The 14838-nt window shown below is 57.3% G+C and overlaps 1 protein-coding gene across 1 annotated transcript in view; it reads left to right on the forward strand.

Moving 5' to 3' along the window:
* Positions 1–14838, forward strand: part of LOC133353454 (mucin-5B-like) — a 15174-nt gene continuing 336 nt past the window's right edge. Inside the window, exons 1-5 of the mRNA XM_061569719.1 lie at positions 1–274; positions 4952–5076; positions 6004–6241; positions 8684–8803; positions 11885–14703. Of these exons, the coding sequence (XP_061425703.1) occupies positions 217–274; positions 4952–5076; positions 6004–6241; positions 8684–8803; positions 11885–14703 (3360 nt within the window). The 5' untranslated portion in view covers positions 1–216. The remainder of the gene's footprint in view (positions 275–4951; positions 5077–6003; positions 6242–8683; positions 8804–11884; positions 14704–14838) is intronic.

The raw sequence follows: 14838 nt of genomic DNA on the forward strand, positions 1-14838 counted from the left end.
GAGAGGCGAGGTGTCGCCACACGCGCGGGCTCGTGGTCCCACGCACACGCACACACATCCCCACCTCGCTCTGTGCCGTGGAGAGCGCAGAGAGGAGGGGGGGTGGTGGTTGTAGAGAGACGGGAGAGTGGAGAGCGTGAGGAGGGTGTAATCGGTTAGAGTGGCCGAGAGTTGACGAGGGAGAGAAGAGAGAGGAGAGAGAGAGGAGAGATCACCATGGCAGCGCGGATCTCGGCGCTGCTGCTCGCTCTGCTCGCGTGCGCCCACAGAGAAGGTGAGGGCACCTCGCGTCGCGGGGGGGGGTCCCCTCTGTGTGGATGTGGATGAGATAGGAGTGAATGTTGGGGGGGCCATCGACCGCAAGGGTGATGGAGAGACTTTCCCGAAGACTCTTATCTCTGCAGCTACTGTTGGTGAATCGTCCATCAGCCGGGTGAGCGATTGATTGATCGATCGATCGGTTGGCTTTCGAGAGCAGTATCATCGAGCAAAGCAGCCTCCGTTTTCCACAAGCAAACATCTGGACCGCCCATCAACGTCTCGTCAGCCTGCCGAGTGGGGCCCGCGAGACACTGGTTATAGATTGGCAGGCACCCTGTGTCGTTGTTGTTGTTATTGTTGTTGTTATTGTTGTTGTTATTGTTGTTGTTATTGTCGAGAGGCGTCCTTCTACCTGCTGGGTTCAAAACACAAACCCGTGACGCGCGGTTGTCTTCTCCCAACGCGGACGCCGCGTGCTAATTGATTTTGCCACGAGCCGCGGTTTAAATGATTTCGCGACTGACTTGAGATGCACGTAGAACTTCATTCGCGCCGTACGTAGCCAACCGTGCTGAAATCGGAGTCGCGGGAGAAGGACAACAAACGGAACACTAAAAAAAAGCAGCAGTTCTAAAGAATGTTTCTTTCAGTTTAATTCATTAGGTACAGCCCTGTGAGCCGTTCGCCTCTTGAATCGGGTGCAACCGCAACAAACAAAAACGTGAACAAGAAACGTCTTAAATGAAATGTTTAAAAAAAACGAGTTGTCAGTGTGGATTTAAAAGATGAAACAACATCCACAGTGTCGAGGCGAGGTATTGAAGAGGCATCTCGCAGGATAGTGGCAGCTTGTTTTGTGAGTGGAGTGTGCAAGGGTGGTCACGTGGCAGCGCTCGGTGCTGTTCAGGGATTATCAACCAGAAGCAGGATGGTTTTATATATTTATATTTACACTGGAGGAATCCAATGAGCTAAAACGCTCTATTTTTACAGACGTGCAGTTAGGCCAAACATCGCATATTGGAGAGACACAAACGCCCGGGCGATGTGCTGGCTACCCACCACCTCGTGCGCCGTTCCGACCTTCAGTTTGTTAAGACGACACGGGCGAACTTGGTCTTTGTCTTACAGACTGTAGGGGAGCGGTGGCGCAGTGGTAAGCGCACTGCGAAACGAATCCGGCTAGCGGACTGAGCTCAGTTCCCGGCCACGACTAACAATCGTTCGGGGAGTGATTCCTACCTGAACCGGGCTTCACCTAGGTCGACTCAGCCTTAATAGGTATCTGCTGCGGAGTGTAAATATCTGCGCTGAGGGCGGCTGAGCGCAGTGCAGGCAAGGACCCCTTTACTGTGCTCGCCGGCCTTACTAATTCATTAGGTGTTGGCTGACAGCACTTTGCCCCAGCAGTGCACACGAGGGGATACGGAAGATCTCAGTCTTTGTTACCGAGGCTCCGATCATTGCTGTTGTTGTTATTGACATCTGTATTCAAAAGTCAACAACTTAAACGATAACGGTCCAGCCCTTCGTCCCTACATTCCTGGATCAAGGCATTCCCACGCCGTGCAGGTCATGGCAGTTGTTTGACCATACTTCACCCCGCTGGTCACTGCGAAGGAGAGGGGGTGGGAGGGTGTGTTCCCGAGACCGGTTTGGATCATCGCTCGCCCTCCTGACGACAGCCGTGGCCGGTGTGGGGGGGGGAGTTGAACTCACGGCGCCGGCTCGATGTGACCCCTGGGGCGTTCGTCGCGTCGATGTTCACGTGCGGCTCTTCGCGGAGCGCGACATCGACGGATGTCAGAACGGATCCAAGGCAAAGACAAAGTTCCCCCCACCCCCCCCCCCCCCCCCCCCCCCCAGTATAGCATTAACAGACTTTATTTCGATTTAAAGCTTTCGTGACTGCAAGGATTCATCTTCTTGGTTCTTTCGGTAAAGTCAAGTAGAAGGAAAATAATAAAATAATAAAAATAAGCAGACCTGTTCTCCACCTGAAGACGGCTGCTTGCGTTGTGGCCGAAACGTCGTGAGAATTATTTTATTATGTTTTATTTTTATTATTTTATTATTTCCCTTCTACGTGACTTTACCGAAAGAACCAAGAAGACATTAACAGACTGTTAGGGGGGAAATGCTGTTAGCTAGCACCTCCAGGACAAAGACAAAGACTCCCCGTATAGCCTTAACATACTGTAGGGGCAAGTGCTGTTAGCGAAGGTCAACACGGCACACGAGAGGGTGGGTGGCCAACACCACGCCCGGCCGCCTTTGTCTCTCCAGTGGCGATGTTTACACATCGCATTAGGTACTCATTTGAGGCTGAGTCAACCTAGGGGAGGCCCGGGACCGATTCAGATAATCGTCACTGGTATTGGCCGTGAGCGGGAATCGAACCCGGGTCGCCAGGTTCATAGCGCAGCGCGCTAACCGCTACACTACCACTCCCCACAAGCACCTCCAAGACACACACACAGACACACGCACAGATACACACACAGACACACAGACACATATACACAATCACACAGACACACAGACACAGATACACGGTGGTGTTTACACGAGGGCTCGCCCCGAGGAGAGGAGGAGGAGTGAGGAATTCTCTCCCCGCACCCCACACCCCACGCATCCGCCCTTGTTTCCACTCACTCCCACGAGGGACCTGTTACTCAAGGCTCAGAGCCCAGAGCCGGTGGAAGTCCACGAGACAGAAGCAGGCGTCGAACGCACCACCTCGCGGGCCTACGAGTGCACTGTGGCCACCAAGATGGCATTGCGTGTTAGCCCGACAATTTCAATTGGTTCATTCTACTGTCATCGGTCACGTGAAAGCCAGTTGGAACCACGTGCAGTTGTGCCACCTCAAGTGGTACCGACAAGTGAAATGCCTGCCTGTGCTCATGGACTTACCGTCCAGGGCACACGTGCGGGTTTATTTGGTCTTTTGAGCTATTGGTCCGGATTTTCGGTACGATCTCGGGTGGAAAATGCCAATCCCGATTGTGTTTCAGCACATTCGTTGTATATCATGAAATATCTATGATAGCAAGGACGTCGTGGTAGCTTCTTATGAGAAAAAAAAACGCAATTTAAAGGGTGCTATAGCGTGTTTGATAGAATATATAGTTTTTTGCAAAAAAAGTAATAGGATATGAAAAGGAACATAAACCATTCGTATCGTTTTTGTTGAAGTGGAATTATGTACGCTGAGCTCTCTGCCCATGGTGGACACTGGTTGTGGTGGACACTGGTCGTGGTGGACACTGGTCGTGGTGGACACCGGCCGTGGTGGACACTGGTCGTGGTGGACACTGGTACCAGTTGTCACCCCAGGTGGGAGCAACTTCGCCACTGGGCAGACAAAGGCAGCTCGGCGTGGTGCCGGTCACCCACCTCCTCGTGTGCCGTGTCTGCCTCCATAGGTGCTCGCTAACAGCACTTGCTCTCTACAGCCTGCTAAAGGCTACACGAGGGATCGTTGCATTTGGGACTTAACCGAAGTAGGCTCACAAAGAGAGACGTAGAGGACACGCGGAGTCAAGGAGACAGACAGAGACACGCAGAGTCAATGAGACAGACGGAGACACGCAGAGTCAAGGAGACAGACAGAGACACGCAGAGTGCCCGATGCGCTACGCTAACATAGAGACGGACATGAACAACGACACGGAGAGAGAGACACACACACAGATGTTGTGGGGGTGAGGGGCATAACGCATTGGGGGGGGGGCACTGATGGGAGTGGGGAGCGATTGACAAGATGCGCAAAACGCTTTCCCGTTCGCGTTCATCGCCGTAGGTGAGCGGGCGATTCAAATTGCAGCGGAATCGATCTGAGCACTCGGCGGGTTGAGGCGTTTGGGCTTTGAGTGATTGTCCAACACGCGGCGTGCCGTGCCGACTGCTCCCAGCAAGGCGCCCTGCGCGGCGCGCGGGCATCGTCCACGTGCCGATGCGTGGCGGCGTCTCCATGTGTGGCCCAACATTGACGAATGTTTCCTCCCCGTGTCTCATCCCTATGTCTCCTCCCCGTTTGTTCTCCCCGTGTCTCCTCCCCGTGTCTCCTCCCTATGTCTCCATGTGTCTCGGCGTGTCTCCTCCCTGTGTCTCCGCGTGTCTCCTCCATATGTCTCTATGTGTCTCTGCGTGTCTCCTCCATATGTCTCCATGTGTCTCCGCGTGTCTCCTCCCCGTGTCTCCTCCCCGTGTCTCCATGTGTCTCCGCGTGTCTCCTCCCCGTGTCTCCTCCCCGTGTCTCCATGTGTATCCATGTGTCTCCGCGTGTCTCCTCCCCGTGTCTCATCCCCGTGTCTCCTCCCCGTGTCTCCTCCCCGTGTCTCCTCCCTGTGTCTCCTCCCTATGTCTCTATGTGTCTACACGTGTCTCCTCCCCGTGTTTCCTTCCCGTGTCCCCTCCATATGTCTCTATGTGTCTCCCCGTGTCTCCCCGTGTCTCCTCCCCGTGTCTCCTCCCCGTGTCTCTATATGTCTCCCCGTGTCTCCTCCCCGTGTCTCCGCGTGTCTCCTCCCCGTGTGTCCTCCCTGTGTCTCCTCCATATGTCTCTATGTGTCTCTGCGTGTCTCCTCCCCGAGTCTCCATGTGTCTCCATGTGTCTCCATGTGTCTCCGCGTGTCTCTTCCCCGTGTCTCCTCCCCGTCTCACCGCGCGTGGCTGCTGGGACAAGGCGTTCGCTCGGAGTGCGACGCGTCCATCGACCCCGGCGCGCAGCCTCACGGCTCCATCTCCCTGCACAACTACCCGGACAACGCGCGCTGCACCTGGTTCATCCGTGCGCTGCCCTCCGAACGCGTACGTGAGCGCACCCTGCCCACGCCTCACCGCCACCCCAAATCCCTCCCCCGTCAGGGGAACCCGACCGGGGGGAAGGGGCTAAGGAGGGAGGGGGGAGGTCGGTTCTGGTCATCCTGCGGATGCGCCCCGACTTTGTCAGATCTCGAAAGCCAAGCGCGTGTTGAGTCTCGTTGCTCGGTAGTTCAATTGGGAGGCTGCACGTGGCACAATTTGGCTGTCGGAGGTTTGGAGCTCGGACTGCGAGGCGGATCCGAGAGGTGGGTGGGTGGCTGCACAGCCAACGGAGCATTGGATCCAGGACGCCGCTGCGTCCCCGTGTTGCGAGGGAGGTTGTTGGAACGTTTGAAGAGTGCGGCACAGTTGTGGCGAGGCAAGTTACTCGTACGCCGGTTTCACTTCACTTCGTTAAACAAAAACACGGCAAATGCCCTTTACCCGGTAGAGCCTCACTGAGCCTCGCTTAATCCCCAGGAGGGCCGTGTTCTATCGAGGTGTTTGTCCAATTCCGTTCGTGAGAGTTGTGACTCTGTGTTAGAGGAAACTTAGGAAGCTGGAGAAAACCCACCACTCGTACGGGGGGGGGGGTGACACCCAGATCACTCTCACACCCCCTATCTTGGTCCCCCAAAGTTCTCACCCGATTCGACAGAGCACACTTGAATCTTGCCCTTCAGCCAGGTCACCAATCACAACTCGGACCCGACTCCGGACTTCAGCCGCCCTGCGATTAAATCACGTCCTCGCGCGCGCTTGGACGATCTCGTCCCGGTGTTCCAATGACTGCACGAACCGACTGCTGCGCCTTCATCAAACAGAAAAACCACTTGCCCCATCATCACCCTGCGTCGGCTACACGACGTTGGGAGAGGGGAGAGATCGTTGCCTTTGTCGGCACGTGAACCCCAGTGCCTCGGCTTTGCACAGGTGAGGTTGCTGCTCACCTACCTGGACGTGGAGGAGGAGCCGGGCTGCGCCTACGACCGCCTCACCCTCAAGCCGGGCGGGCAGCCCGAGCGGGTCTTCTGCGGCCGCACCCAGCTGGGGCTGGGGGTCCCCAGGGCGGGGGCCGAGGGGGCCCTGCTGGAGGGACGCGGGCAGACCCTCGTGGCCTTCCAGAGCGACGAGTCGACGGGCTACGGCGGCTTCACGGTCAAGTTCTCGGGTGCGTGCTCTCGGTAACCCCGGGAATTCACCAGTAGCTTGGGCCCACTCTAAACCATAACAACAACAACCGCCATTCGCCACTAAGTGGCGGTGACGTCACCACGACGCTTGTGCCAGGCCATGTGCACCTTGAGGCCACGTGAAGTGTCGAACGCCCGCCAGCAGGAGGTCACGAGGCAGACCCAGCAGGTGCCACGGGTCGACTGACCGAGATGACCGAGATGACTGGCTGATGCACCACATGTGCCCCCTACTGTGCCAACTTGCTGTGCTTTAGCCACCCGGCGCTCCGCTCGTTGTTGTGAGCGTCGCTAAACCATAACCCCCCCCCCCACCCCCACACACACGCGAGTGGCACTCGTCCCTGCCCCTGTACCCGTCCACCGCTCGACGAGGAGAGCCTCCCTCCCGCAATTGTGCGGGTCCTGGGGTTATCTGGCCATACTTCACCACACTGGTAACGGTAGGGAGAGCATCAGCTGCGCTCTGCCGCTCACTGCGTGAACCCGCAGTCGACAAGCACCTGCTGTCCATGCTGTGCAGCCAATCAACAGCTATCCGTGCTCGCCCCTCCACAGCTGGTGAGATCGGTCGCATTCCGAGGGATTCGGTCAGAGGCACCTTTCCAAACATACCTCCTAGGATAGCTACATACGTATCTTACTGCACGCCTCCATACAAACCTGTTGTCATTCATCAACGTGTACCTTACCTGCATACCTCCACACTTGCTTTCATACATCAACACAGAGCTATCTGCCTTGTGTGCCATGCCGCGTGTTCACAACCGCGGGGACGGGAAGGGTGCCGTGCGAACTGGGGCTGGCGGGGTGTTGGCCGAATGTTCCCCGCGACAGAGCAATCTCTCTTACCTTGCTAGATGTGAAGCTTTCGTGACGGCAAGGATTCATACTCTTAGATTGTTTCGGTAAAGTCACGTAGGTAAAAAAATTTAAATTACAAATTATTAAAAGCAATAATAGAAATAAAATAATAAATCTTTATTTTATTTCTATTATTCCTAAAATTAAAAAAAATACTAAAAGTCATAATAGAAATAAAATTAAATTAAAAATCTTTATTTTATTCCCATTATTACTTTTAGTAATTTTTTATTTTATTTTTTACCTACGTGACTTTACCGAAAAAAACAATGAGTAACAATCTCTTACCTCCCCTCCCCGCCTCCATCCCCGTTTCCCTCCCGATCCCTCCCCATTCCTCCCCATCTCTCTCCCCATCTCCCTCCCCATCTTCCTCCCCATCCCTCCCCATCCCTCCCCATCTCCCTCCCCATCTCCCTCCCCATCTCCCTCCCCACTTCCCTCCCCATCCCTCCCCGTCTCCCTCCCCATCCCTCCCCATCTCCCTCCCCATCCCTCCCATCCCTCCCCATCCCTCCCCATCTCCCTCCCCATCCCTCCCCATCCCTCCCCATCCTCCCGTCTCCCCCCATCCCTCCCCATCTCCCTCCCCATCCCTCCCCATCCCTCCCCATCTCCCTCCCCATCTCCCTCCCCATCCCTCCCCATCCCTCCCCATCTCCCTCCCCATCCCTCCCCATCCCTCCCCATCTCCCTCCCCATCCCTCCCCATCTCCCTCCCCATCCCTCCCCATCCCTCCCCATCCCTCCCATCTCCCTCCCCATCCCTCCCCATCTCCCTCCCCATCCCTCCCCATCCCTCCCCATCCCTCCCCATCTCCCTCCCCATCTCCCTCCCCATCTCCCTCCCCATCTCCCTCCCCATCCCTCCCCATCTCCCTCCCCATCCCTCCCCATCTCCCTCCCCATCCTCCCCATCTCCCTCCCCATCTCCCTCCCCATCTCCCTCCCCATCTCCCTCCCCATTCCTCCCCATCTCCCTCCCCATCCCTCCCCATCTCCCTCCCCATCCCTCCCCATCCCTCCCCATCCCTCCCCATCCCTCCCCATCTCCCTCCCCATCCCTCCCCATCCCCCCCATCTCCCTCCCCATCTCTCTCCCCATCTCCCTCCCCATCCCTCCCCATCCCTCCCCATCCCTCCCCATCTCCCTCCCCATCTCCCTCCCCATCCCTCCCCATCTCCATCCCGTTTCCCTCCCGATCCCTCCCCATTCCTACCCATCTCCCTCCCCATCTCCCTCCCCATCTCCCTCCCCATCTCCCTCCCCATCTCCCTCCCCATTCCTCCCCATCTCCCTCCCCATCTCCCTCCCCGTCTCCCTCCCCATCCCTCCCCATCCCTCCCCATCTCCCTCCCCGCTTCCCTCACCATCCCTCCCCATCCCTCCCCATCTCCCTCCCCATCCCTCCCCATCTCTCCCCGTCTCCCTCCCCGCTTCCCTCCCCATCCCTCCCCATCCGTCCCCATCCCTCCCCATCCCTCCCCATCCCTCCCCATCCCTCCCCGTCTCCCTCCCCATCTCCCTCCCCGTCTCCCCCTCCTCCCCGGCGTAGTGGACGTGGACTGGTGCCGCCGCCACGAGCCGTGTGCCCACGGCGCCACGTGCAGCGCCGTGCCCGAGGGGTACCGCTGCTCGTGCAGCCGCGGGTGGAGCGGCCGCAGGTGCGAGCAAGGTAGGGGTCGCGGTGAGGTCGCAGCGATGCCCACGACACCGTGGGACGGGACTTCAATTTTTGCTTTTTTTACAAAATAATAAACCTCACTTTGAGACATCTCCTTTACCAGTGGCAAAATATAGTGATAGGTTTTTACCCTTTCAACTGGTACAAAACTGACACCTTTATACAAGGCATCATGTTTGCAATAAGCACAACACAAGCAGTCAAAATGCAAACAAAAAGAAACAACTCTGATGATGATAATGATATGCACTGTCCTTGAAGTTGATTGGTCCACACCCGAGACAGCTTTTCTTAGAGCCTAGTCTCCATTGGTGTTGGACCAGATGACGGCAAAAAGGCGTACAACTCAAAGACAGCGCACTATCAAAGTATTTAGAGCTCGGGGTAAGCATTTACACTATGAGACCTCCTTTACCAGTGGCAAAATATAGTAATAGGTTTTTACCATTTCAACTGGTACTAAACTGACACCTTTATACAAGGCATCATGTTTGCAATAAGCACAACACAAGCAGTCAAAATGCAAACAAAAAGAAACAACTCTGATGATGATAATGATATGCATTTTGACTACTTGTGTTGTGGTTATTGCAAACATGATGCCTTATATAAAGGTGTCAGTTTTGTACCAGTTGAAAGGGTAAAACCCTATTACAATAATAAACCTGTGAATGGGACCCCCGTTGATGTAAGGGGGGAGGGAGGGTCCTTGCCTGCACGGGGTGGGCAGATGACCAGAGTTGATTGAAGCCAAGCCTCACTCTGCTGACGCGGCGCCTCCTGTTCGGGAGCTCGTGGGATTGCTGCATTGTGAGACTGTGAGAGATGGCAAAGCAGTGGATAGATCAAGGCTGATGATGCTGTTGTCAGGAGTATTGGCGTGTTTCCTCGAAACGTTCTTAGCAGGGTGGAGACACGCATTGTGATGGAGTTGTGGCGGTGATGGTGTTCGGCCAGTTATCTCAGTCAGTCGACCTGGGTCTGTCCCGTGACCTCCTGCCAGCGGGCGTTCGACACGTCACGTGGCCTTAAAGTGCACCTAGCCTGGCACAGGTGCCGTGGTGACGTCTTCGTCACTTAGTGGCGAATGCCGGTTGTTGTTGGTGGTGGTGATGGTGACGATGATGGTGTTGATCTTGATGATGATGGAGTTAACAGGAATGGTGATGGTGGTTGCGATAGTGTTTGCAGTGGTGATAATGATGATTAAGGTAATGGAAGTATTCGTATCCATGATGATGGTGCTGAAGTTGCTCACGGCAGTGGTGTTAACAGCAGCGATGATAGTAGTTGCAATGGTGTTTGCAGAGATGATGATGATGGTGGTGTTTGCAGAGATGATGGTGGTGGTGGTGGTGGTAATGATGATGGTGGTGGTGGTGGTAATGATGTTGGTGTTGGTAGTGATGATGATGGTGGTGGTGGTGTTTGCAGAGATGATGGTGGTGGTGGTGAAGATGGTGATGGTGGTGGTGTTTGCAGAGATGATGGTGGTGGTGGTGTTGGTGGTGATGATGGTGGTGTTGGTGGTGGTAATGATGATGGTGGTGGTGTTGGTGATGATGGTGTTGGTGATGATGATGGTGGTGGTGGTGGTAATGGAAACTTAGGAACTCCCTAGCAGCCTCTGCCAGGACCTTCACATTCCACCGCGCGTGGCTCATTGCCGCGAGTGGCTCATTGCCGTGCGCCGTGCCCCGAACTCATTCGGCGCGCACAAAGGCGGCTGGGCGGCGGCTACCGCGGCGCCTGGACTCTGTGATGATTCAGGGGAAGGAATAGCAACAGGGTCAGCAGCAGTGGCAGCAGCAGCAGAGGCAGCAGCAGCAGAAGCAGCAACAGAGGCAGCAGCAGCAGTGGCATCAGCAGCAGTGGCATCAGCAGCAGTGGCAGCAGCAGAGGCAGCAGCAGTAGTAGCGGCAGCAGCGGCAGCAGCAGCAGAGGCAGCAGCAGCAGAGGCAGCAGCAGCAGTGGCATCAGCAGCAGCAGCAGAGGCAGCAGCAGAGGCAGCAGCAGCGGCAGCAGCGGCAGCAGCAGCAGAGGCAGCAGCAGAGGCAGCAGCAGAGGCATCAGCAGCAGAGGCAGCGGCAGCAGCGGCAGCAGCAGTAGCAGCAGCGGCAGTAGTAGCAGCAGCGGCAGCAGCAGAGGCAGTAGCAGCAGTGGCATCAGCAGCAGAGGCATCAGCAGCAGCGGCATCATCTAGGGAGAGAGGGGAGCGACGCCCCGTGTCCCGCCGGGAGTGCCCGCCAGGGTGTGCGCACGCTGCGGGGATGATGGAAGGCACAATGAGTCGAGGCAGCCGGCATGCCGGGGGTTGGCACGCCGAGGAAGGGTGTTCCCCCTCCGCTCTCGTTTTTTTTGTTTCCTCCGCGTAGGAAGCGATGTGTAATTGTTGCGCCGGCGGCCGCAGCCACGTAAACATTGGATAATGGGCGGCGCGCAATCAGCGGAGCGCTCGGGCGCTTTGTGATCCTGTGTGTTGCCGCCCATGATAAAGACAATTGCTCCACATCTGGCTCGTGCTGATATAAAACCTCGGGGAGGAACACGCGACGAATATTTGTCTTGTTCTTGTAACGGAACTCGTTTTTTTCTGTTCGTGTAAGTTTCAAACTTGATTTGGAGCTTTCGTGCCTGCGGGAATTAATGTTTGGTTCTTTCGGTAAAGTCACGTAGAAATAAAAATAAATTAATTAATATCACTACATGTGTAGTAGCTATATATGTAGTCTTAGTCTATGGGCAGTACTTACGTTGAACTTCATTCGCGCCGTACGTAGCCAACCGTGCTAAAATCGGAGTTGCGGGGGGAGGACAACAAACGGAACACTAAAAAAGCTCTAAAGAAATGAGTTGTCAATGTGGATTTAAAAGATGAAACAACACCACAGTGCCGAGGCGAGGTATTGAAGAGCATCTCGCAGGATAGTGGCAGCTTGTTTGTGAGTGGAGTGTGCAAGGGTGGTCACGTGGCAGTGCCCTCGTGCTGTTCAGGGAACCAGAGGAGGGGCTCGGAAGAAAATCGCCGTGGCTACACCTTTACCCTTTGGTCAAATGTTTTCTCTCTCACAGAAGAGGATCCAGGGGACGCGGAGAGGGACCGGGCCGTGGAAGCGTCGAGCGCGCACCCCACGGCCACCACGACGCCAGCGGCACCGGACGGAATCGCGGGCAACGGCGACGGCGGCGGTGGCGGCGGAGATGCGGCCTCAGCGGTGGCGGTGCCGCAGGGCAGTGGCGCAGAAGCGGCGGCGTCATCCCCGGAGCGGCCTCCGCCGCCCTGCGGTGCCGGGCGGTGCGATGGAGTCGACGCGGAGCGCGACGGCTCCACCGCGCGGCCCGAGAGACTCGCGCGGAGTCCGCCGACTCAAGGGAGCGGCAGCGGCGTTCCCAGCGGCACGAGTAGCAGTAGTGGCATGATCAGCAGCAGCACCATGAGTAGGAGCAATATCATAACCAGCAGCAGTAGCAGCAGCGGTCCAATCGGCAGCAATGGAATGATTGACCCTACGAGTCGCGTCTCTGCTAGCTGGCTACGCTCCCTGCTGACCCCAGTTGTGGGTGACGTCGCCAGCCCTAGCACCAACCTGGCAGGGACGAGGCCGACACCGTCACCACCACAGCAACGCGACTCCACCCCGCACTATGACCGAGGGCCCGTCACGGTGCGAACCCCGTGGGGGTGGCGCAATTCCGCGGCTCGCATCGCGGGCACATGGGTGCCGCGCGCCGCGATAACGACCGTCACGTGGGCAGGGTCCACGCAGCAGCAGCAAGAAGAGCCCTCCGATGCAGAGGCGCTGACAAACGTGAACGCGGCACGTGCGCCCGATCCCTCGAGTTCTACGGCGACGGGAGAGTCGGTGGCGACACGGGCGGTGGCCGCGAGAGACGAGCACGAACCGGGGTCTTTGAAGGAGGAGGTGGGACGACAAGTGGCTGCTGCTGAAAAGTCCGGCGAGGCCCCGCGCACGGCGTCCGGTCGGGGAGCGCGTGACCCTCCGCCGTCGGAGCGCTCTGCCGCGGCGTTGTCGGGAGGGCGCGGGAGTCCCGCGCTGCAGGCCGAGTCCGTGAGCGTCGCCGCGCCACGCGCGCCGGGTGGAGAAGGCAGCAGCAGCGTTGGGGCGGAGTCGACAAGCCGCTCGGGGCCTGGGCGTTATACTGCGGCGGTGCTAGAACGAACGCGATCCTCCTCATCAGCCGTGGGGACGCATTCTCCGCATTCGTCTCCATCTCAGGGTTCAACAGAGGCCCCCCCGGGCGACGCGTTGGCCACGTCGGCGACAAATTCGCTCAGCGAGCCGCCCGATAGGACCGCGAGTCATCGGTACTCGGCGGAGCGATGGTTGCATGTTACCGCAGAGGAGCCAGGCCCCGCCGAGCACACCCGGAGTGAGTTTCGCGCTGTGAACGACTCCGTGTCGGCAGAGTCCGGGTCTCTGGACGGCGTCGGAGTAACGAGCGGCGCTCCCTCGCGCACGTCCTCCCCGAATTCGGCAAAATCGCCAGGGCGAATTTTTGACCCCGAACCGTCGACCTCGCAGGCGCCGGCAACGGCGGTGGGGAACGAATTGAACGCGGGAGAGCCTCGGCCAATCGAGGAGTCTGCGGTGGATCTGGTGGCCGCGGTGGCGCGGGGAGCAGAAGCATCACTGCTCAGCCCGCGCTCGAGAGGGCCTCCGTCGCCGGCTGGCGCTCGCCCGGCGCTCGCCACGACGCCGGCGCCGAATACGGCCGCGGCTTCCGCGGGCGGACACGCGCCCACTGAGGAGCGGCGGCTGGGGTCTGCGACGTCGGAAGTGGCCACGGGGTTGGAGGCCGACTCCCCGGACGAGGAGCGGACGACACTTCCCACGGCCGCCCGCTGGCCCTGGCTCACGCGGGGTCCTCCGCTCGCGGCCCTCTCCGCCGCTGGGGCCGCAGAGGAGGTCGCGACGGGCAGCAGCGCCGTGGCGGCGGCGCTGCCGGCGGGGCAGTGGAGCCAGGCGGTGCCTCCCACAAGCGCAGCAGCCGCAGCACCAGCAGGAACAACAGCAGCAACAGCAGTAGCAACAGCAGCACCATTTGTAGCAACAGAAGCAGTAGCAACAGCAGCACCATTTGTAGCAACAGAAGCAGTAGCAACAGAAGCACCAGCAGCAGCAACGGAAGCAGTAGCAGCACCATTTGTAGCAACAGAAGCAGTAGCAACAGAAGCAGAAGCAGTAGCAACAGAAGCAGTAGCAGCACCATTTGTAGCAACAGAAGCAGTAGCAACAGAAGCAACAGAAGCAGAAGCAGTAGCAACAGAAGCAGTAGCAACAGAAGCAGTAGCAGCAACAGAAGCAGTAGCAACAGAAGCAGAAGCAACAGAAGCAGAAGCAGTAGCAACAGAAGCACCAGCAGGAACAACAGAAGCAGTAGCAACAGAAGCAGGAACAACAGAAGCAGCAGTAGCAGTAGCAACAAAAGCAGCAACAACAAAAGCAGCAGCAGTAGCAACAGAAGCAGCAACAACAGAAGCAGCAGCAGTAGCAACAGAAGCAGTAGCAAGAGAAGCAGCAGTAGCAACAACAGAAGCAGTAGCAACAGAAGCAGCAACAACAGAAGCAGCAGCAGCAACAGAAGCAGCAACAACAGAAGCAGCAGCAGTAGCAACAGAAGCAGCAGCAGTAGCAACAGAAGCAGCAACAACAGAAGCAGCAACAGAAGCAGCAACAACAGAAGCAGCAGCAATAGCAACAGAAGCAGCAGCAGTAGCAACAGAAGCAGCAACAACGGAAGCAGCAGCAGCAACGGAAGCAGCAACAACAGAAGCAGCAGCAACAGAAGCAGCAGCAACAACAGAAGCAGCAACAACAGAAGCAGCAGCAACAGAAGCAGCAGCAACAGAAGCAGCAGCAACAACAGAAGCAGCAGCAACAGAAGCAGCAACAGAAGCAGCAGCAACAACAGAAGCAGCAGCAACAGAAGCAGCAGCACAAGCAGCAGCACAGCAGCAGCAGCAACAGAAGCAGCAGCAGTAGCAACAGAAGCAGCAGCAGCAA

Source organism: Lethenteron reissneri, chromosome 44 (genome assembly GCF_015708825.2).
Source record: "Lethenteron reissneri isolate LAM-NWPU_2019-01 chromosome 44, ASM1570882v1, whole genome shotgun sequence".
Lineage (NCBI taxonomy): Eukaryota > Metazoa > Chordata > Hyperoartia > Petromyzontiformes > Petromyzontidae > Lethenteron > Lethenteron reissneri.